Source organism: Pavona decussata, unplaced genomic scaffold (assembly GCF_977016875.1).
Source record: "Pavona decussata unplaced genomic scaffold, jaPavDecu1.1 SCAFFOLD_128, whole genome shotgun sequence".
NCBI lineage: Eukaryota > Metazoa > Cnidaria > Anthozoa > Scleractinia > Agariciidae > Pavona > Pavona decussata.
Genome location: NW_028145542.1, coordinates 799,448 through 824,000, shown reverse-complemented (window position 1 = coordinate 824,000; position 24,553 = coordinate 799,448). Strand labels below are relative to the sequence as shown.

The window sequence follows — 24,553 nt, the reverse complement described above, 5'->3', positions numbered from 1 at the left end:
CGAAAATCAAGAAGAAATTGAGGCAAGTCAAGGTCTGCAAGGTATATTTAATGGACTGAAACAATAATCATGTAGTTTTTCTCTTGTGAGATTCACTCTGTATTGTCCGTGCCGGATTCTCATCAATAACATTCAGGCAGGAAAAGTAAAACCGAAATTAATTTAAATCAAGTCAACAAATTAAGACCTTTTGAAACCTCAATGCAGTATTTCAATACTATCCTCAAACAAAACTTAAAGCTAATATATTTAGGAGAGTGAAGTTTGTCTTTCGCCATGGATCAACGCGCAAAAGTTGTGGATGAAGCTCAAAAGGTGCGCAAGATTTGCAATGTGTTATACGGTTAATCAATGCAATAAGGACGTTCACCATGAATGGAACGAAAAAAAAAATCTTTTTAGGTTAACTTGTTAAACCTAGCTTTAATGTCTGTTTGAGATGAGTCACTGATGGGGATAAAATTTTAACTGGAAATACCCAACATTATCCTGCATTATTGTTGACGGAAGGGCTGATCAAATTTTAAGATAAGAGTTTAACCTTAATTTATTTTCTAGCGCGCACTAGTGTCAAAGGATGAGGGGCACGACTGGTATTTCTCAGAATTTCGTGTCCGGTCTAAAAGATGGTTATCTCTTACGGGCCGTCACAGTAGTATGGGATATGAGGGGATCAGCGCCTTTTTCCAAAATATGGTTAATTTTTTGCGCTGATTTTTTGCGCTGATTTTTTGCGCTGATATTTTTTAAAAAAATAGAATCAATTATTTTTCCAAGTCGAAATATCCTCAAGGCATTTTCAAAAGAAAACTTTTTGGAATTCTATATTAAAATATCCACAAAAGTGCGTTTAAAATAATCATCATATGAAATCATTAGTCATTTCTACGCTTGGTCTTTTATTTGGTTTTTATGGCTCAGGCGAAGCCAGGAGTTTAGCTTTTCGGCAGCGCAGCGCGAGCAGGGGAGGAAAAGCGTTAAAAACTCCGCGGTGGCGTTGGTGGGAAGAGGAGCGAAGCGACGATGGAGCCACCGCTTTTAATTGCGCTAATAATTTCCCAAGGTCAAATCCAAAAATGACTTAAAGAAATAGTGAGTATATATAGTATATTGAATGAGTAAATTTAATTTATTAATTTTGAAAAACCACTTGATAAATCGTTTGAATTATTTTATTGTATGTATGAAAAATGAAAAGAAATATTTAATTGAAGATATTAAGGAAATTTCAGGGATAGATATTACTGAATACCTAGAATCTTATAGAAAAATTTTAAAACTTAATAATGAATATATGCTTGAAAATGGATTTTTAAATGATTTTAACATGATTTTGGAATGTTTACTTTGTGAGGAAATAATTAAAAAAATGTTTATATGTGTGAATTGTAAAGAAATACAATTAGTTAAATGTGAAAAAAATAAATATATTGAAAATAGTGAGAATAAAATATATAGGATATTTACTAATTATAAAAATGAATTTTTTCCAGTTTGTTTTAATTGTGTTAATGATGGTAAAACTTTTGTAACGAAATTTAAGAAATATTTTTTCCCAGAAAATACAATATCATATGATAAATTTAAAAAAATACATCCAAATAGAAAAGAATCAGAGCATTTTAAAAGAAACTATTATGTTCCAATTAGTGATGAAGAAGATAGTCGTTATGATGTTTTATCAAATTTAGGTATTTGAAATAATGTTTTATGGAAAAATCCTTAATTTACCTTAAGGATTTTTAAATGAAAAATTTATTCTTTACTGTCAATAGCTTGTCTCTTCGACGTTACTTTTTTCTTACGCGTAAGAAACGCATTCACGCCATTATCCAAATACTGTTTCACTTTCTCGGAAATGATGTAATGCAGTGGGACTTTCCCGCTTACGTCTAAATTTAGTCTATTATGTTCAAGGTCATGAGACAGTCGTATGATTTTTTTCAGCGAATCAGAAAGTGGCTTCTGCAGAAATTCAGTTGCAGATTTCCAGAAACTGAAGAGTTTATTGAGGTTGAAAAGAGAAGCAATCAGAAAGTGGCTTCTATAGAATTCAGTATTCTTATCGTATTTTTTCTAAGTTTGATTTGACTGATTGAAACTGTTTAAATATTAAAAAGTTTCACATTTTGCATGACAAAGGATTTTTTTCATTATTTTTTTCTTACATGTATTAAACAATATTGTGTCAATAATATATTGTATAGTAGAATGAATTGTGATTCAGAAATACACGAAGGTTTCAGGGATTTTGGAGAGTCTTGTCCTTTCTGTCATGAGCAGTTTGAAAATCGTAAGTCAAACGAACGCGAACAATGTTGTTGTGATAATGCTTATATAATTCTTGATAGAGGTTATTCAGTTTGTAAAAATTGCGGGCAAGTTGCTGGCTATAAAGTAGTAAACGAATATGTTAATTTCCGAGAGAATCTTTATCGCTTTCGTAAAAAGAGCGTTTACAATCGAAAATATCATCTTGAAAATATAATCGATGATTTATTAGCAGCATCGGTGATATGTGTTAATTATCAACAGAGGGCAAAAATACATCGTATTTTCGTCGAAATAAATAAAATTCTTCCCCATATTAATGGGAAAAGAAAACGTATTATCAGTATAAAATTTTTATTAGAACAAATTTTAAGCGCCATGGGATTAGAACACAGTCCGCTTGTTTGTATTAAGAGTGACCGAACATTGGCTAGTTATAAAAAATATTGGGATAGTGTATTGGATTTGATTGGTGGTGAAATAGGTCAGTGAAATAACTTATCATACATCCTTGCTTGTTTATCAACAATCGGTGTGTTGTCTAAAATATAATAATCAGCATGTTGTAGTTTTTTCAGGAGATCATCATCAAATTCGCCACTTCTAAGGATTTCTTTTATAGATATTAACAAGTGCCCGTATCTTTGAAAGGCGTAATGACATTGGTATGTTTTAATGTCAAGATTTTTATGCTTCAAATATATTTGAATGAAAAGTGAAACAGCAGTAGCCGCAACAAGAGATATGCCTGAAGTGGGTATACTACTGGATATACCACCAGCAGCAATAATTGCAGAACTGATGTTACCGATTAATTTCCATTTTCTATAGGATTTATAAGCTTTTTTGTAAATCCACATTTTTTTGTGATATGTTTTGTAATAAGATTTCAATTCATCAATTTGGTCAGATGATAATGTGTTGCTGACGTGGTTAAAATCTGTTACATCAATCATAGTCTTCTATAATTATTGTCACACAAAATTTTATGATTTTTTAAGAGCTTCATAAATATAGTGCTGATTATTAACGGTTTTACTTTAGTACGCATCATATTATCCAATAGTCCTTTGATGTCAGAATCCAATTGCACCAAAGATTGTCTTATACTATTGTCAATCAGTGGTTTGATAGTATCCTCTGTGTGGCTCTGGAGTTGACTCAGAAATATTGCATGATTTGGTTGTGTTCCATCTTTGATAATCAGATGACGGTCTTCTGTGTCAAGGTGATCATCATCATTGACGTGAATTGGTTCTTTCCATATGATATCTTGCTGCATTTCATGTCTGACTGTATATTCAAACTTATTTCCGTTTTCATCTTCTACGTATGGCATTGTATATAATATTATTATATTAATATTGCTTTGTGATAAATAGTAAAATAGATGTTTCTTAATTTTGCACATTGCAGTGAAACAATAGTATCGAATAATCTATTTACAGTTATCCATACTGTGTTAGCATCTTGAAAATCGAAGTTATAATTATTTTTTTGATTACTTAGAAGTGTTGTAATAATTGTGTCTGTGACCCTTTCATAAGTTCTTCTCATAAATCTTATATCTGTGATCCATATTTTTTTATCGAATCTGAGATAAGCGCCTTTTGTGACGAAATAACCATTATGTATAACATCTCCGAAAATCCGAACTGGTCCATTTTTTTTCTGTAGAAATTGTAAATTTACAGCTTCTTCATCATCTGTAGGATCAGCCAAATTTACGATCCTATTATTATTCATATTAATATCAGCGTACATCTCATTTTTCAACCCATCATAAACCCTTGGATCAACACTGTCACTCCATCCTTTGATTCCATAAATAACCAAGTATCCTTCTGGGTTCTGGACTACAGCTCTGCCATGGATGACTAATGTTATACGATGAGGTGTGGTTTTACTGTTGTTATTAATCTGAACAAGAAGTTTGCCATACGTGTCGAATGCTCGATAGACCTGTTTGTGAATATAGACAGTTGTTCCCTGAGTTGACAATGATACATTGGTGGATTCAGGGAAATAATACTCGAATACCATTGTGTAGGTACCAATGGGTAATGGATAAATGTTGAATGAGATACCACTTCGATAATCATTAGATCCATCAGTGTCCTTAATCATTGTGATTGAATAAGCTTCTCTGAAGTTTTCTTCAAACCCATCTACCCTTATATTATACTCCGAAGCTGATTCATCTGTGTCATACAGGTATTTGAATTCGTTTGTTTTGTGACTGCTAATCAAATGTGATTCAGCAAGTTTATCTTCAAAATACTTTTTATTTACACCGTCTTTATCATTGGTTGGCTCTTTAACATTTATCAACTTATGATCATCCAAATTTAAATCAGCAGTCATTGAATTGGTTCCATCTCTTCTCAGGGTGGTGTTCAAATTGGTATTAACTAAAGTTGAAACAGTATTGATAACATAGGTATCTCGATTGTCAACATAGTTTTTATCAGCTTTGAGATTCAGCTCAGCCACCCGAGCAGCAGCTGATGGCTCGCTTGATAATTCCAGAAATTTAACTGTATGACCACGCATGTCTAGATCACCATCCAATGCATCAGGATTTATACGGTTAAAAAAGTTTTGATCAACGTAGTGTTTAGTAACAGCATCATTATCATCAGTTGGGTGTTTCATATCTTTTATCCGATGTTGATCCATATCAAGATCACTATTTGAAACTTTTTGTTGGTATTTAGTATCACAAAAACCCAAATTGACAACATCATAGGTATTTTGTATATTAGCACCAAGATTGGTGACTTGTTTATTACCCATATCAAGGTTACCAGTCATTGGTGATGATCCATCCTTTTCCAAATAACCTGATAAATCAGGTGATGGTATTTTTTTAACAGAATCATCAACGTACTTTTTATTCGCTGCTTGATCGTCATTATCAGGTTTTAAAACATTAATACCAAAAAATGTTTTCCGTCCGGTGATATGTTGTTCTGTTGATGTGACCATAATTTCGCTTTTAGCTCGTCCACCATGACCATCAAAGTTTTTCAAATCTGGTATATTAAGATGAATGTTTTGATAAGACTGATGCTCGGTCATTAATCGAACATCATTAGAGCTACCAGCGCCGTCTGGTGTATCTTGTAAATATATGCTGTTGGTATGAACACTGCCAGTATTGCTGTAAATTACTGCTTTATTATTAATGACTGTACCTGATTGTGCTCCATCCAACAATTGAATCTGACTCTTTGTGACAGCATCATTAGGATCAGTGCCTTGTTTGACATTAACCATTTTTTTGTCTTGTAAGTTATAATCACCATTATCTGTTAGTATAAAACCAACACCTGGAGGACCTTGTTGTCCTATTGATCCAGAACCTGATGTAGAAGTTGTTTCATCATTGAAAATTCCCATTATACTAATTGTTTAGACTGTTCCGTAAAAGTTTCTTTTTACAACTTTCACAGGTCTGTCCACATAGAGAAAAGAATATGGTTTTTTGGTGGCTTTAATATATGTTCCCTTATCAACTCCCAATTCACGGGATATCAGACTCTGTTCATTATTGCTTGGGAAGTCGTAGACACAGAAATGTGAACAGTTCAACCTGATGTCCTTTGGCGTCTTGTAAAATGATTGACTAAGGTAAATAACAGAGCAGTTTTTATGCCGACCTCTTATAAAATAATCGATTAATGGTTTTTGGTTTTTATCACAAATAAAGTCATCGAATATGACAATCTTTTGTGATTCATCATCCATTAAACTCTCAACTGGAACTATCTGATCATTGCTATAAACTATCACATCATAACCAACACTATTTGATATATCATTTAGCTTTTGAATCATATCTTTATACTTTGCTTGTTCTAGATTTTTTGCATAAAGATGTATCTGATCATAGTATAATAATGGTCTCATAAGCATGTGATAAAGAAGATTAGTTTTCCCCGAACCAGTATTACCACAGATAAGCATCCGAAATGTATCATTTGGCATGAATCCATACAACCGTTTGAAATCATTGTTTTCATTTTTATTGTCATAGTTTGGAATATCCATTATAATATTTAATTAGACAATAAAAATGATGGATTTGTATATGATTTCTGAAAGATAAGTTGAGATAAGTCGAGATAAGTTTATGTAAGCAAATAGTATAATGGATATCCAACGATTGAAACAAATATCTGAAGCCAAGATTAAGGCTGGAATCCTTACTAAAGAGGTAAGAGACACGTTGAAGGAATACAAGCATAATAAACAAGATTTACAACAGGGTTTATCAGAAACGTTCAAACCAATAATTAAAGCTCAGGAAGAGACAAAACAAACAATCGACGACAAACAGGATAAATTGATTAAGCAATTGCAGAAAAACCAAAAAGCAATCACATCAGGTTTGGAGAACATTGAGATGTTAGCAATTCAGCCTGGACAACCACAACCACAACCACAACCACAACCACAACAAGAAACAAAACTGCCAATTGGTTACAAACCAGCTATGATGAAATCACCATATGAAGCAAATCTAGACAAGGGATTCGATGATGATGAAATTGAGACAATGATGAAATATAAATTAATTCCGCCTAGTTCAGTATTCCATCGTATTCAGGATGGTTCGCTTAATTTTGATGATTATGATGAATATGTTGGTGAGACAATACAGGCAATTGGTAGAAAAAAGGTCCTTTATCAAAAGGTCAAGGTAAAACCAAGAATCAAGTCAAAATCGATTTATTGACCAGAGAAATCAAAGTGTTGCAAAAATACAGAGATCGGATTGCAGTAATCCCTGAAGGTCTCAAAACCCTCAGTGGTAAAGGTTTGCATACACAACCAAAGCGGAATGCGTATAAGATAAATCAATATGGTCAGTATGGTGGTCTCATGATTGATATCCCCAAATTGATGGGACAATTACGTCTTATTGCATCAAAAGATGGGCAAAAAGTGCTTGATAAGAAGGTTGATTTTGACACCATTGATCTCCTCACAAAGAGATTCAATTCAAAAAAGAAATACAGTGATATAGCCAAAATGGTTTTCAATGAATTAAACCAACTGAGTGAAATTCCAATCCATAAAACCAGTAATAAGTTCAAAAAAAATAGGATCAGGAGTTGTCTATTTCAATAATATAAATGACCTACTTGACAGAATGGAACTTCTCGGGGGATCCATTTTAGCTGGGAATAACTCCGTTAAAAATGAATTTTCACAGATTGCCCATAAATTGAATCAACTAGGGACGATTTCCAATAAACAACTCATTGAGCTGTTGAAGAATTATGTATTCTAATGATATATATGCAAGAACGAGAAATAAAGATATCATCCGTTAATCGTCAAAAAATAGGTAGGAGTCAGCCTGAAGACTTTTCAATCAAGTTTAATCCACCAATTCATCTTGACAGCAATATGAAACATGAACTAGCAGTTAATCGTGTGTTAATGACTTATTCATGGCATAATATCAATAATAAAAACAACAATAATAAAATCAAATACTCCAAAGATAGTGGAGCCAATTGGGAAACAATCACATTTGTTGATGGTATGTACAGTTATGATGGTCTCAATAATTATATTACACAAGCCATTAAACAAAACGATGATCAACTAGCTAATGGTGTAGCTGTCAAACTGTATTTTGTTTTATCTAGTTATCGTGTCGTTGTCGAACTTGGAAATAAATGGAGATTAGATATATCCAATTCAAAATTCGGTGATCTGATTGGTTTTGAGCCCAAAATAATAACACAGACTGAATATAGGAGCAAACTTCCAAATATAACCAATAGTATTGATGTCATTAACATAAATTGCGATCTTATAACTGACAGTATCAGCGATGGAGTATCAACAAATACACTAATAATGATCCCAACAGATAATTTAAGAAGATCATTTCCATTTACTTTTGAGCCAAAAAGAGCTTTATTCAGTTCAGTATCAGAGAATATTATATCCGAAATCAGAATAACGGTAACGGATGCATTAAACAGACCCATTGATTTAAATAATATAGATTGGTTTATGAGTTTAATTCTACGTTCAAGTTTTGTGTAATGAAATTGTATAATGAGACAAAGTGAATTCAAAAGAAGATTTGACCCAGAAATGGGTCGTTATGTTAGAAAGAATATTTACGATGAATCAATTGTTGGTGGGAATATATTTACATCAATTGCATCAAAATTATTCGGAAAAACAACCAAAGAATTAGCTAAAAAAGGAGTTAAAACAGCAGCTACAAAGGCTGTTACAAAAACTGGAGAGCATATTGGGAATAAAGCCGGAGATAAGATAGTTCAGTTATTGAGTAAAAAAAACCCCTCAATTTTGTCACCTACTAGTATGCGCACTCAGCCAAAGGTGACAAAACAACTTTCTGATATGGAAATAGCAGATCGAGTGAATCAGATAATATCTGGTGGGAAAATCAGAAGGAGGAAAATTGTGTAATATAATAGTATAATGAAATCATGCAGGAATCCAAAATATTTAGAACGTTATGAAGATGTCTTTTTCGATCTTGAAACACCACTGAATACTGGTGATCCAGGAAACGACAATTCTCAGAAGAAAACCGGATACAGGTTTGTGGTTGACAACACAGGTGAGGTAACACCTTTCGACTGGTATAATGCCAGAATCTCAATGACCTTCAAAGTACAAACAATGGCTAACGCTAATATTGCGGCTGAGGATCATAATGGGATTGTTAATGGATCCCACTCATTCATCAACAACTTCGATGTTAAACTAAATGGTCGGAAAGTTTATGACTGTAACAATGCAAATCATGCTGTCGATATCAAGAATCTGCTGGAATATAGCTCAGTTTATGCTCAATCAACTGCAACGAATGAATTATTTTATTTGGATACAAACCGACACGCTGAAGAAAGACCTGCTCAGGCAAATTACAATAAAGGATTTGCTGCAAGAAAAGCACTTTTGGGTTTATCAGCAGATGTTACAACAGAAATTACTCTTAATCATTATTCATTTTTTGAGGCACTACGAGATGAACTTCTTCCTTCAACAAGAATGGAAATAAATCTACAAATTGAATCAGATAATAATCTTATTTGGCAAGCTGGGGCTGCGTGCCGTGTTATGATAATGAGGATGCAACTAGTTGTGCCAAGAATAACTTTCAATTCAGAAGGACAATCATTATACATTGATCAGTTTATGAAACCGCATAAATGGACATATCTACGTGAAAACATCGAACGATCAAACAGTACTAGACTACGATCTGGCACATTTACAATATCAACTGGCATCGAACGACCAAGACATGTGTTTGTGTTCATCATCAATGATGCCAATATTGGTGCACAAACGACTAATCCTTTCTTGTACAACACATTCAATGTTGCTAATGATCGAGCACTATCTTCTGCTCATCTGGTTGTTGCGAATGGTAATGAATATCCTGATGTGCACTACAACCCATCAACTGATATGACACGTGTTTACCGAGATGTACTGAAGTATGTTCATGCAAACAATGAATATGGACAAGGTACACTTTTGAATTCTTCTAATTTCAAATCATTATTCGGGTTTTTATACTTCGATCTAACAAAACAAAAGACGGATATTAGAGATGGAACAACTAAACTGGTATTTCATTATGAACTATCAGGTGCCACAAATGCAAACTACTCAGTTTATGCCCTCACTTTATACGAACAAGATGCTGAACTTTTACAGAAAGACGGCAAGCTTTTATTCAGATAAATATAATTTTATCTACACATATCATATATAAGATATGACTAGCTATCATTCACATGGTGTAAAATTGTCTCAAGGACAAAAACAAAAATTAGCAAAAACATTGAGAAATAATTCAGCAATAACAATCAGATTATCACATGATGAACTAAATGGACCTGACCAACTTATGTTAACCAAAACCCAAATAAATAGATTACGAAAATCAATGGCAAATGGTACTGGTTCTGACATTAAAATATCAAAAACACAGATACGAAAAGCAGTCAAAATGGGAGGGAGCCTTTGGTCATCATTATTCAGTCTTGGTGCGAGGGCACTTCCAGCTGTAACAAGTCTAGCTTCAAAAGCTGCTGGTCCACTGGCTACTGGAGCATTATCTGGTCTTGCCAGTCTTGGTGTTGATAAGATATTCGGAAAAGGACAGGTTGGTGGGTTCTTAATTCCACAAAATAAAGTTGATCAATTGATAAAGTATAAAGATTGGTTGACAAATGAACAAAAGAAACAAATCGTTAATGCAATTCATACAGATTGTTATTAAACCCACAAAAAGTCAATCAGGTGGTTTATTGGGTACATTATTGGCTTCAATTGGCGTTCCTTTATTGTTGAATGCATTGACTGGAAAAGGGTTGCAAGTGGACAGAGAGAGATCAAGACGGTCTGTACCAGTTTATGTTCCCAAAAATACCAATGGTGGTTTGGTTCTTCCAGCTGATTATAGACCACCACCTCCATTTTATGGTACTTGGAAACAACCCATAGGCATGGGAGTAAAAAAAAAACCTCCAAAAAAGGAAAAGGATTACTACTGGGAAAAAACAGTCCTTTCAAAAACATTCCACTAATCGGGGATATCTTGTAGAATTTATTAATACTCCGCTTAGCAATTTTGATCTTAATAATTGGGTTAAACAGCTTGGTATCAAAGATTTCAGAGGAGTTTTCAGCAAAGATAAATTACCCATGTCCATCAGAAACAATGAAGTGGGGATCATAAATCTTGAAGATTATATCGGATCAGGCACACATTGGGTTGCATATCAAAATGGAAACAAATATGCTGAATATTTTGACAGCTTCGGATTACCTATGCCAAAAGAAGTGGAAAAATATCTTGCAGCAAGTGGTAAACCTTTGATATATTCATCAGATGAAATTCAAGATCGAGATTCTGTATTATGTGGATATTGGTGTCTCTATTATCTGCTTGAAAGACAAAAAGGAAAATCGATTCTAGAAACAATTCATAATACCAATTTACATTTGAATACTACTGATAGTGATAATCATGAATTCATAATAAATTATTTCAAAAATATTGTGTAACATATATGTATAAATGGTAAAATCGTATTGTGTTAAACAGAAAAAACAAACTGAATGTGTTGAACCTTCTGGTTATTTCCAAACAAAAAAAAATAGATTAATGTTTTTTTGTACTTGTGCAGAATGCGGGATAAAAAAAAACAAATTCGTTAAACAAAATCAGGGAAACGGAGCAGCCCGCCCAAAGGGGCGGGCATAATGGATACTTTAGCATCAACTGGTACTGATATGTTAATTCAACATGGTATCCCATGGTTGGGTAAAAAGGCTGTAGAAATGGGTAGATATTACGGATCTGAAGCATTGAGAAATCCCAAGCTACAAAAGAAGGCTCTTGATTATGTTTTAGAAAAAGCTACTCCTTTTATAAAGAAGACAGGTTCTGAAATGCTTGATCAATTATCTACCAAAGTACGTCCTAATAAAAAATATGTTACTGACAGAAAGGATCTCGATGGGAGTGGTTTCGATCTTCAAAAACAACTATCCAAACTTGGAGAATTACATATGAGAACTCCTAAGGGGAAAAAATACAATTATTGTGGACCTGGCACAAAATTAGAAGAAAGATTAGCATCAAATGATCCCAATTATCGAGAACCAATAAATAAACTAGATGCTATTTGCCAACAACATGATATAGATTATAGTAATGCTAGATCATTATCCGATAAACACGCAGCTGATGATATTATGCTACAAAGAATATCTGAAATACCTTATCGTGAAAGACCTTGGGGTACAAGCTTAGCTCAAGTTGCAATAGCCACAAAGAAAAAGCTTGGACTTGGAGCTTCAAAAAACGCCAAAAGCCGTCGAGTAAAAACTGGCAAGAAAAGTTAGCTGATGAGCTGCATAAACCCATAAAGCGTAACTTTACTCGACGGCGTGTTATTGTTAATCATGTTGATGAAATATGGGCTGCTGATCTTGTTGAAATGCAACAGTTGAGTAAATGGAACAAAGGTCATAAGTATCTTCTCATGGTTATAGATATCTTCAGTAAATACGGCTGGATTGTTCCGTTAAAAGATAAGAAAGGTGAAACTGTAACCAAAGCATTCCAACAGATTTTCAAAGAAGGGGATAAACCAGAGTATCTATGGACTGACAAAGGCTCAGAGTTCTACAACAAACATATGAAAGACTTACTCCATAAACACAACATAAAACTCTATTCAACAGAAAATGAAGAAAAATCATCAGTGGTGGAAAGATGGAATAGAACAATCAAAACCAAGATGTGGAAGCAGTTCACTGCCCAAGGCAATACAATGTATCTGGATATATTACCCATGTTGTTGAAACAGTATAATATGTCTAAACACAGCTCAATCAAAATGACACCAACAGAAGCCAGAAAAAAGAAAAATAAAGGAACTGTTTACTTCAACCTATATGGTGATATGAGGCAACCAAAATTACCTAAGTTTAAAGTAGGTGACAAGGTCAGGATATCAAAGTATAAAAGAAAGCTATTTGATAAAGGTTATACACCAAATTGGACTGAAGAAGTGTTCATTATCGACAAAATCCAATTCACCAATCCGATCACTTACAAACTGAAAGATCTCAATAATGAAGAGATACAAGGCAGCTTTTATGAAGCTGAATTGTTAAAAGCAAAACAAGAGGTCTTTAGAATTGACAAAGTCATCCGGAAAGATCACAAGAAAAAACAAGCTTTAGTGAAATGGAAAGGATATAGTGATGATTTTAATTCTTGGATACCGTTGAAGAATTTAATGGTTTAAACAGAAATTAATATATCATATATCATATATGGATAATATAGATTGGAAAAAAAAAACTGTTTAATGAACTGGCATATTCACATGATGACACACAAGGCTGGAAGTGTATCATTGAAGATTTTAGTGAATTAAATGCTCTTGTTGACTTGCCATCAAATAAAAAAAATTTTCGTGATCCTTATTGGAAAAATAAATTATTATACATGATTAAATATAGTAGCGGTCTCGACTATAAGGAAATTTATGATAAAGTAACTGAAACAAGAAGTTGTGTTTACGATGATGAAATTGATGATTATTCTGATGCTCTTATGATCTTTGAAAAAAAATGCATTTCAGATGAGTCTTCTGATTCTTCCATTGATTCGTCTGATGATTCGTCTGATGATTCATCTGATGATTCATCTGATGAAGATGAGGATAAAATGAATTATCACCATCTTTTGAAATTTAATAACTGTAATAAAATGTGTCTTCGAATAAACTTTAAAAAATAGCTAATTTCTTTCTCCACATTTTTTTCTATGATAATTTTTATATTGATTTTTTATTATTTGACCACATTCACAGGTATATGTTCTTTTAGCCCATTTTTCTTCATCGCTTAATAATCTCATTCTTTTTTCTCCTGTTCTTGATGATTTGATATAATCATCCGGCATATCTTCGTTTTTCACATATTCAAATTTGTAAGAAATACCATTCTTTTTGGAAATTCCAGTTTTGCAGCGGTTAATACCTTCGCAAACCATTTTCACTATCCCTGCATTAATACCAAGATATTGTTGAATAGCATACATACTGTTAAAGTATGTCACCTCATTATTACTACAATTGATGGCTTTTACAATTTTTTTATTGGTATGATTATTTGCCACAAACGAATAATCACGTTTTTTATCTAAAATTTCTACCATATTTTATTATAGTCCCATTTCTTTAATTGTTTTACTAATTATTTCATTTTCTGATCCATTTTCTGATCCATTTTCTGATTCATTTTCTGATTCTGGAAATGAATCATATTCATTTATATCTATTGGTAGTGGCTTTTCATAATAATAACTTATCGCATAATCAGAATGTTTATCATCTACTTTTATTATTTTATAATATTTTTCAAATTTAATTTTCTCATTTGTTTTTTTATTTCTGTATAAAAAATTATCCAATTTAAAATGATTTGTTTCAAAAATAAATTTTACCATATTATCACTTTTACATGCATTCATATCAAACTTTGATAATCTAACGTTCATAACAATTTGTTCTTTTGAATAACATTTATTTACAATACAATTTAAATGCATTGTTTGATATATATCTTCATCAGGATAATAAAACACTACTATATCCCTCAACGCATTTCTGAAATTACCAACAAACTTTGAAAAAGATACAATTGAAAAATCTTCATTATTATATTCAAAATATTTTCGTTTTGAATAAATCAGTCTTTCACATAATACACATGTTGTTAATTCATCAATAATTTTATTTAATTTTATACTTCTTGGAATAACATTTTTCAGCATTCTTAAAAGAAAAAATTCTTCGGGCTTATATTGAAAACTTTTTACTTTCATTATATATATATTATATATTATATATGGTTAAAACATAACTTATGCCCATAAGCATAACTATTTATTCCATCATCTAGTATATACCTTTTGTCATCAAAACATGATAATGAAACTTTGTTTAGTGAAAAACTCTTGAGGATATGCAAATCACTTCTAATCGTTTTCATGTTATGATACATTTGCTCGTTGTTGAATAATATATTTTTGTAATCCTCATGTTTGATGACTTTTTTAATCACATTTTTCACAATACCTTTTGCAGTTTTATTGTTGGTACCATCATCTTTGGTGTATGAATACATTTTACTACGTAAACCAATGAATTCTGTTATCGGTTTGCCAGCCGCTTCATCTTTAAACTTACCTATTACCTTTTTATTACTAGCATCATAAAATGGACTATCTTCTGGATAATCACTGTTATCAAATTTATCTTTGTCGTTCCAAAAATCTTTGTAGGAATCTTCTGTTTGAATTTCATACGTTAGAGAATCAGTGTCTGTAAATAATAATTTTGCTCTGTTTCCGTATTTGGATTTGATGTAGTTATAATGAAAATCATATATTAGTGTTTTACTTATATCTAGAATACACATCCCAACATATGCTGGTCTATTTAGGGTTAATGTCTCTTTTATCTTATGAACTGCTACTAGATTCTCGTTGAAAATTTTACTTGAAACATAGGTTGGTTTTGATGTTAATTGAACAAGTTTCTTTTCATCAGTGACTAACCTTACATCAACTCTTTTTCTGAGGTTTTCCATTGTTTTTCCAAATACACTATTATTCATAAGTTTAAAGAAATCTTTTTCAAAACTATTTTTGGCATTAGTTCTTTTAAGAGTGTTGAAATCTATGTATTGTTTTAGCCATGGTGATTGATCAAATTCAAGTACTCTATGAACCTTGGTTATTTTCAAACCTAGATCAAGATATAAATGCAAATTTCTATAATGTAATACATAGTTCCGTTTTTCAGACAAAGTTGGAATTAATTTATGAACCTGACCAATGGAAATATTATACTTTTCTTTTATCGTACTACAATAATTCGACAACATATTCTCTTTTACACAAACTTGTTCTGGTGCTAATGGAAAATCATTATGAAGATCATGTAGTGAGGTAGGATAATCCAAATCAACTTCCAATATTAATCCCTTTTTTGATGAGGAATCATACTTAGCTAAGTCAAGTTCATCGATTTTATTTTGAGACATCCATTTAAAACCACCTGTTGGAAGATATTGTGACATAGCCCAACCATATAAATTATTTGCATCAAGATACATGATATAAGAAGATGGTTCTTTCTCATCATACTCTTTCATGTAGGGATTATTTGCTTTTCCATATCGATTAGCAATGTAACTGGTACCACCTCTTAGACCTTTTTCAATAAATTGGAACATATCAATATCAGTCGTAAGTTCTAATTTGATACCAGTCATTTTTAACATAGCATCCCAACTCAAACCCGGACTTGTGAAATAATGACATGGATCTAACTTATAATATTCCAAACACGTTTTCCTGAAATTTTCAAAAACATCTGCTAATAAAAGTATGTCACTGTTTAAGTAAAGATCATGATATACTCCCATATTTTCTATTTTAAAGGTTTTCCAAACTTTTTTTGCATGGTCATAATCTTCATCTGAAATATGCTCATTATTCAATTGACTATAAAACTCTTCTTTTGATGGTAATTCAGTCATTTCAAACTTATCAAAGCTATCCATGTAATCATATGGGTATACACCTTTCTTCGTCATTAAATTGAAATATTTATCCTTTTTGAAAAATTCTCTCGTGTATTTTAAAGCATCTTTTGGAAGATTGTTAACAAGATTAGCAAGTGATTGGCTCATAAACTGAAAACTGTCAATAAATACCAAACTATTTCCCAACATAACAGCCATATATTTTTCCATGTTATTTGGAATGGCATTGACATTCATTTGACACTCCTCACCTTTTCCATTCACATATGTATGTCTTTTAACAATTTCACCTATCTGCTGCATTATGAAATGACTATCATATCCTCTCAAATTATGAAAAACCACAGGTATCTTGTCAGTGAGTTTATATGACAAATTGCAATCTTGATGTGCTGAACCTCTGAACAATCCTGTAATATGACAATGGTCCCTGACTCTTATATCTTTTTCATTATACGATTTACCACAAATATGACACTGATCAGCTTTTTGAAATTCTTCTTCATCAACATTAGTCATTTTCAATGGTTTGTTGAATTTATATTTGACAATGTTTTTGCAGTCACGTACTTCTTCTAACATTTGCTCTAAAAATTTGTAAACAGCATTTTCGCCTCTATAATATTTAACATCCTTGGTATACTGATCATCATAACAACAAACAACTTTATACCCATATCCACAATCTGTATGCTTTTGATAAGCATCTGTAAAAGATTTATCATTATTCTGTTGGCAACCATGTATCCGTTCTGTTAAAGCTTCAAAGTCAGCATATATTACAAATGGAGCAGGTAATTGCTTGTGGTAATGGTTATATTGTAAAATGTTGTTATCTTTACTTGGCATTTTTATGGCTTGTGTACCATTTATTACAATACAGTTTTTCTTGGGGACATCAAACACATCTTTTGTGCTAAAACATTGCAAACAATGCATGCAAAAATGTTTCTTATTTTTATGCTTGGTTTGGTTAAACATAAATCTATTGAAATCTTTGATGTACTCAAAATGTTTATTCTCATTTTCAGATATAAGCAATAATTCCATATGATCTTCAAACTTTTCTTTTGATATATAAAGTGGATATGGTTGTTTATTCTCATAACCGAAAACATTGATATTGATTTTATTTTGTAATTCAATTTTATTTATCTGTTTGATGGAAACAGGAAATACAACTCCATCATAATTCAATTCACTAACATATTTTCGGTCAGATTTTTTATTACGCTGCGGGTCTTTATCCATTGGACAAAGATGTCTCACATGGCACCATCTAAAACATTCATTGTCTTTATTCTGCAGATTGATTAATCCTTTCTTATTTTGTAATTCAATTGGCAGTTTAAGATACGATGAACCCTTCATTGGTTTATATCGTACAATATTCAGATAATGATTGTCGATTGATTTTATGATCCATCCTGAACCCTCTGATATCCATTGAGCTATCCTATTCAAGATTTGTTGTGCAGTCAATTTTAGTACTTCAGCAATTTCTGTTTGGTTGATGATCGTTTGAGCCTTACTGTTAAAATATGCCGTCTTGGATATAATTATATCACCTGTTGTTTTTTCAAATGTCACTTTCATAGTTTCAATAAACTTCAAACCTTTCATGGATTCTAATATGTTTTTGATATAAAATCCTAGTTTTTGTCTTGTTTTTTGCAATTGAACTAATGGATCTTTATCATCTATTACTGTCACCTCATATGATTCAGTATAACCTTTTAAAGCTTTATTCACTTGCTTTATTTTAGTGCGGGGAGGTGGAATTGGTTTAATATTTTCCTCATACTCTTTAATCATTTTCTTGACATTTTTACGCGGTGCTGGAATTGGTTGCTCCATAATTTTTTCCGTTCTCGGTGCTGGAACTGGTTTGTTTCGTTCGATTAATTGCTTATTCACATCTATTAATTGCTTCACTTGTTTTGTTAATGCAGCAATATTCTTACTTTGCTGAGAAATGATTTGAAATAATTCAGATTTTGATAATTTATCCATATTATATTGTATATATAATAACATCTCTTTAAGCCTTTTTCTAAAAATTTTTAAAAGAAAAAAGTAATCAAGTCACGTAACGAACCATTCACATTTAATATTAATGTAACGGCTCCACCTGAACCATATGATGATAATTTGATAGAAACGCCTATGATTTGGAAAAAAATCATTGATGCAATTTCTTTAACAAAATTGGTTTGACCTTGGGAAATTATTTGCGCAATTTCTTTAACCGGTTTTAACCAGTTTTTTCCGGTTTTCTAATGGTTTAACAACTTTACCCTTAGATCTTATTATTATGTTTATGTAATGAACACCTTTCCATCCCAAACCTTTATAACGAAACAAAACATAATTAAACAGTTTATCCAAATCCAAACTTTTTTCAATTTTTTGTTTCAGATTATTAATACCAGTTCTATAATATTTAGTTTCCCTATAATCATATCCATGAATATCAAAATGTATTCTATTCTTTTCCTCATGATAAAGGCAAAATCTATGGTAAAAACAAATATCACCATATTTTTTAACAATATCAAACATGACATCATAAATTTCTTTCATATTTAATCCCTTCAAATGTTTATCCAAACATCTCATTTGAATTGCCATTGCTAAAGAAGTTTCTTCCTCGCTATAACGATTTTTATAACTTCCAATAATAGAAATTTTCTCCATATTATATATAAGCGGTTTCTCTTTAAGCCTTTTTGGATTTGACCTTGGGAAATTATTAGCGCAATTAAAAGCGGTGGCTCCATCGTCGCTTCGCTCCTCTTCCCACCAACGCCACCGCGGAGTTTTTAACGCTTTTCCTCCCCTGCTCGCGCTGCGCTGCCGAAAAGCTAAACTCCTGGCTTCGCCTGAGCCATAAAAACCAAATAAAAGACCAAGCGTAGAAATGACTAATGATTTCATATGATGATTATTTTAAACGCACTTTTGTGGATATTTTAATATAGAATTCCAAAAAGTTTTCTTTTGAAAATGCCTTGAGGATATTTCGACTTGGAAAAATAATTGATTCTATTTTTTTAAAAAATATCAGCGCACAAAATCAGCGCAAAAAATCAGCGCAAAAAATTAACCATATTTTGGAAAAAGGCGCTGATCCCCTCATATCCCATACTACTCGTCACTGCGTAGTTTTGACGTTGTCATTGTTAAGCTCGAGAGTATCCACCACACGAACAGCCTTTGACAAGGCCAGTGAGAGTATCTTTCGAACCTGTGTGCCATAGTCCAGTGATTATTCAATTTATAGTGGTATAGTGGTTTTTATATGGCATGGTTGAAGATATAACTTAATTACGAGTTCCACTTGGATTGGGTTAACCCACAGTACATGCATTGACAATGACAACGATTCTTTGCTGTTCATTCCTCGGTCTCCCTTCGTAGTTAAAGGTTTCTGACTTTTCCATTTCACACGAAGGCCTTCGGTGGTGAGAGCATATAAAGACGAATGGAAAGTTTCAATCGTAAATCATAATTCCTGGAATAAAGTCAAGTAATGCATAGCAGTGGGTTTCTGTTTAAAAAAATAGGGAAAGTCAGAAAAGGAAATAAAATGTTCTTTCATGCTCTCAGTTTCACTCAAATGAAAACACTTTACCTGCCCTAGCAATAACACTATTTCGTCCTGAATTTCTTTATAGGCCCGATCTTTTGTGCCTTTATAGGTGCGAGCGAACGTCCTTTTTCCATTGATTAAGCGTAACACATTACAAATCTTGCGTATTTTTTTAGCTTGATCCGCACGGAGAGGTGCCATGGCGAAAAAAAAACTTCACTCTCCTAAATAGATTAGTTTTCTGTTTGAGGATAGTATTGAAGTACCGCATTGAGGTTTCGAAAGCTCTTTATTTGTTTACTTTCGTTATATTTTAGGCAAATTCTGTTTTAGGTCACGTAAAAAGGGAGAATTTACATTTTCTAGCTTAATAATAACGGTAGTTTGGAAGTGTAGCATGATATGAGAGACAGGGTATTGATTTCACTGATTTCAAGTTATTTCCCTGGGAACGGCTCTTTCATCTCGCTTGAATTGCTCAATACAAACTCGAAAATTTCACCTGAAAGGAATCATTTGATAACCTAATGCGAATATGGGGAGCACTCAAGTTCGAAGCTAGTTATTTACGTGTATAAAAGCATGAAATGAACACAGAGACCTTGGTTTTATCTAAAAGCTTCCGCGAAGTGTATTGATAAGTGCAAAGTAACAGGAGGAACATGAAGTACTGAAATGGCGATTTGTGTCAAAGTGCATTCCACACATCTCGACCTAGCGCGCTTGCTTTTCACGGGCCAAACTAAATATTTTAACATGATAAATAAGAAAAGTTGCCCGTTCAAAAAAGTTATTTCATTACCAGTATATTTGTATACCCTTGATGATATGGTCATCTGCAATATGGCAAAAATCACTCTATCTAAGGAATAGCAAACATTGTATTCTTTACGTGGGCAACTTTAAATGAAAGAATGTTCAGGTGGAGATAAAATATAGTTTGGAAGCAAGCACAAGGGATGTAAAAACGATTGTGAAAGTGTCAACTCGAGAAAACGCTGCCTTGTCTTGAGCGAGAGTTTCGAAAATGTACTAATTTGCATAATTTCAATCGGGCCGTCGGCCGCGTTTTGGCCGATTTCGAACTTTCCCAATTTTTGTCAAAATAAAAATTCGCTGGAACTTTTGAATATTATTTTTGAAAATAGTCCACCAAAAGGGTCTTTTGGGGCAAATAAAAAAAAATTCGAATTTTCGCTTTTGTCGCCGGATTCTCGAAAGTTACTGACAACCACTCTTAATATTTGACTTTAATGCTTTGAGATGTAAATTCACTTCGATGTGTAACGAAAAAAAAAAACCGCTTGCGCGCGTTAAGTTTTGTCCTCTAAAGATAACATGCTAGAGTCAAGAATGTGTTTTGTGAAGCACACTGGATGAATTAAAGGGGCAGCTTCATGGGAGATATCATGATTTCGGGCAAAAATTCACTAAATTTAAACTTAAAAACACTGTCTTACAGTTAATTTCTAAATCGCTAATTAAAAAAAATTGACGCAAAGGTTGAACTAAAATATAGTACAACCGATTTTTAACGTGTTACGACAGCGAAAATTATTGGAAAAGGTTGGCCTGACGTTTTCAAATTTGAACCCATCTTTATTTCGGTCGTCTCCCAGATGATAGTTTCTTGGCATTCTAATATTCTTTTAATTTAATTTTGGTCGTTATATCTTGGCTGCTATCGACGGAATAGCGTTTTTTTTTTATTTTCAGTGTGTTGATAATTATAGCGTGATACTGTCCCTTTAAGATGAAGTTTTTCCGGAACAGCATTCATTATTTTGCAGATTCAATTTCAATAAAAATTGAGCATCACTGGAAGAAGCTTTCATTAACGTTATGATAGAACTGTACATTTTAAAACATCTTTTTTTGGTTTAAAAATATACATCCATCCAATGAATCATATTTAACACATGCAAGGTATGCCTTTAGTAAAGAACAGGAAACCTTAATCCTTTGTGGTTTTATATCAGGTTGTCAGTGTACTAAGTATGAATTTGACAGTCCAAACGGCACAATGCTTTTAATTTTCTGTGTTTGGCGGCAAACTATGATACCCTATTGAGCATGATTCTATGATCAAATCATCTCTGTAAAAAATCCACTATTTTGTTTTTATCAAGTGCGGACATGAAAATTCTAACTTCGTTTCTGGAAGCGCTCGTACTGTCTCGGTTTCTTATTCCATCCAAAAATACAAACGAATGTTCCTTTCCTTTTCATGGAGATAAGTGAAGATGCCTTTTTGGGGGAAATTGAGAGATTTAGAAAGTACAGTAAACACCCCCTGTCCTGAAAATAAAACCATTTTCTGGGGATGCTAGGGCTTACAGTAAAGTTACAACTGGCTATCTCAAACTTGTATGTCTGGAACAAAAAAATGTTTCCCTTGTTTGTTGGAGATAGCGGAAGTCTACTCTATAGTCAATTTTTACTCTATAGGCAATTTGTTATCGGTTACTTGTAGAATCCATGTCATGACCTCAATCGGTCACGTTCTCCTATCTGATTGGTCCATCCAAATGGCCTTCTCTAAGTATCAAATTTTGAAGCCTAAGCTTAAAAAGATACAAATCTTAACAATTCTTCGAATGCATTTTCCTGGATCGCTTTGAATAAACATTTCACTCCGTCAAGGGTAGTTTTTATGAACATTTATCTTTTGTGTCCTGAAATCTTGATAAAGTGGACTTCGACTCTATTTATCTCTTTATTTAGTTATTCATTTATTTATTTATTTGTTTATTTTTATTCTGAGTAGGTAGGTCGAATTGTGCCAAGGAAATGACCTTGAAAATTCATGCTTTTTAACAAAAATGTTGTTGTTGTTGTTGTTTTAATTTTGATCACTTTTTCGAGAAACCCATGCCCCATTTGCCTTCAGAGCTAAGTGAAAATGTTTTAAACCATACGTAGTAAGACAATGTGTCACATTCCCGACACCCCTTCCAAAATGCCTATTTTTTTTCCTGTAAACCGTATGTCCACATTGCCTAGATCAGTATCCTATGATCAGGTTGTTCTGCAGAGCGCCTTTATTGCACATGCCATAACCCGGACACAGATTATTCGAGGGAGTTGGCAAACATCCAAGGTCGGAATACTCATGAACAACCAGCGAAAGATGCCACATTTAAATAGTCAAAACAGCAGCGTATATCGAACAAATGAATGAGTGAATGAATGAATGAATGAATGAATGAATGAATGAATGAATGAATGAATGAATGAATGAATGAATGAATGAATGAATGAATGAATGAAAGATTCATGAATCAGCATTTTTGATTTTAAATTAATCAATTGTTTAAAGACGAGAATTAGCGATAAGGAAATCCGACGTTTAGAAGCCACTTTGTCCGTCATTACCAATAAATATGCAAGGAAAGCGTAATATATATGACAACAAAAAGTCGCCGAAACGTCGATTTCCTAATCGCTAATTTTTATCATGAATGTTTGTCAAAGTCTTCAGTTATAATAAATCAGTTGTTTGCCAGCTTTAATGCAGTGGTGGTCATTTATGATAAGCTCTTCCTTAGGAAACAACTTTGTTAAAAGACTTAACAGTGATTTTAAAAAGATCTTCTATACAAGATAGACACTTGAAGAGACTCACCTGCTGGGCACTCCTGGCAGGTACGAATGCCCAACTTCAAAACCGTGCCGGATGGGCATGGAAGGAGTCTGTATTCTCCTAGTGATGTATTTCCAAACCCAGCAGCCACAAAAGCCTGTTTCATGCTCTCCTTAGCTGCATACGACACTTGAGAAAGGTTGATATCTTCTGATTCGCCTTCCCCCAGGCCACTTCAAACAAATCACAACAAAAGGAAAGAAATAATAAAATACTTAGCTGAAATCGATCAAGCTAAGAATTGTTCGATAATATATTCAGAAAATAATCAGTTTAACACTTACAGCTGGATTTTGCAGTGCACTTTTCCATTTGCACCGGTGAATTTCATGGTACCTATTTTCCCATTTCTCACAGTTCTGCAAAAGGTACATACATAGCTATTTGCTTTTCAACGGGTTCATTGAATCATGAAATTGAACTGAAAAAAAAAAACCATTACGTCATTTACTCGCGCCTATTTATAGACTATCAAGGCTATGACATTAGCACCCGAGAGAAAGATGCTACGCCAAAAGATGTTTCCTTTGAGGAGTACAATGAGGATATGTGTCCAAATGGAGGCCATTTGGTTTTCTTTCTTTCTTTTTTTTTTTTAAGTGACAGTGTACTGCAAACATATTTGCTTTAGGTTACTCAAAACAGGAAGATTCCTTTTTCTGCAAAAAATAATACGTGTCATAATTTAGTTGACACTGCGAGATGAAAATAAGTGAAAACTGTCATAGCGAATTGTTTCCAGGTAAGTTTATTTAAAAAGTTATAAAAGTTCAAAAACTCCTCTAGAAAACACGGTGTCAAACAGGAATATCTATTAATTAAGAGTATCACTATTTACTATTTGATAACAAAAAAACTGTTTAAACGCGGAGCAGGATTTTTGATACTCACATTTC

At 32.8% G+C, this 24,553-nt stretch overlaps 1 protein-coding gene across 1 annotated transcript in view; it reads right to left on the bottom strand.

The window, feature by feature from the left end:
- LOC146468841 (uncharacterized) overlaps positions 1-24,019 on the bottom strand; it is a 37,949-nt gene extending 13,930 nt beyond the window's left edge. The window contains exons 1-2 of the mRNA XM_085123890.1: positions 23,942-24,019; positions 23,640-23,830 (exon numbers count right to left, since the gene is read on the bottom strand). Of these exons, the coding sequence (XP_084980016.1) occupies positions 23,640-23,830; positions 23,942-23,988 (238 nt within the window). The 5' untranslated portion in view covers positions 23,989-24,019. The remainder of the gene's footprint in view (positions 1-23,639; positions 23,831-23,941) is intronic.
- Positions 24,020-24,553: the final 534 nt, after the last annotated feature.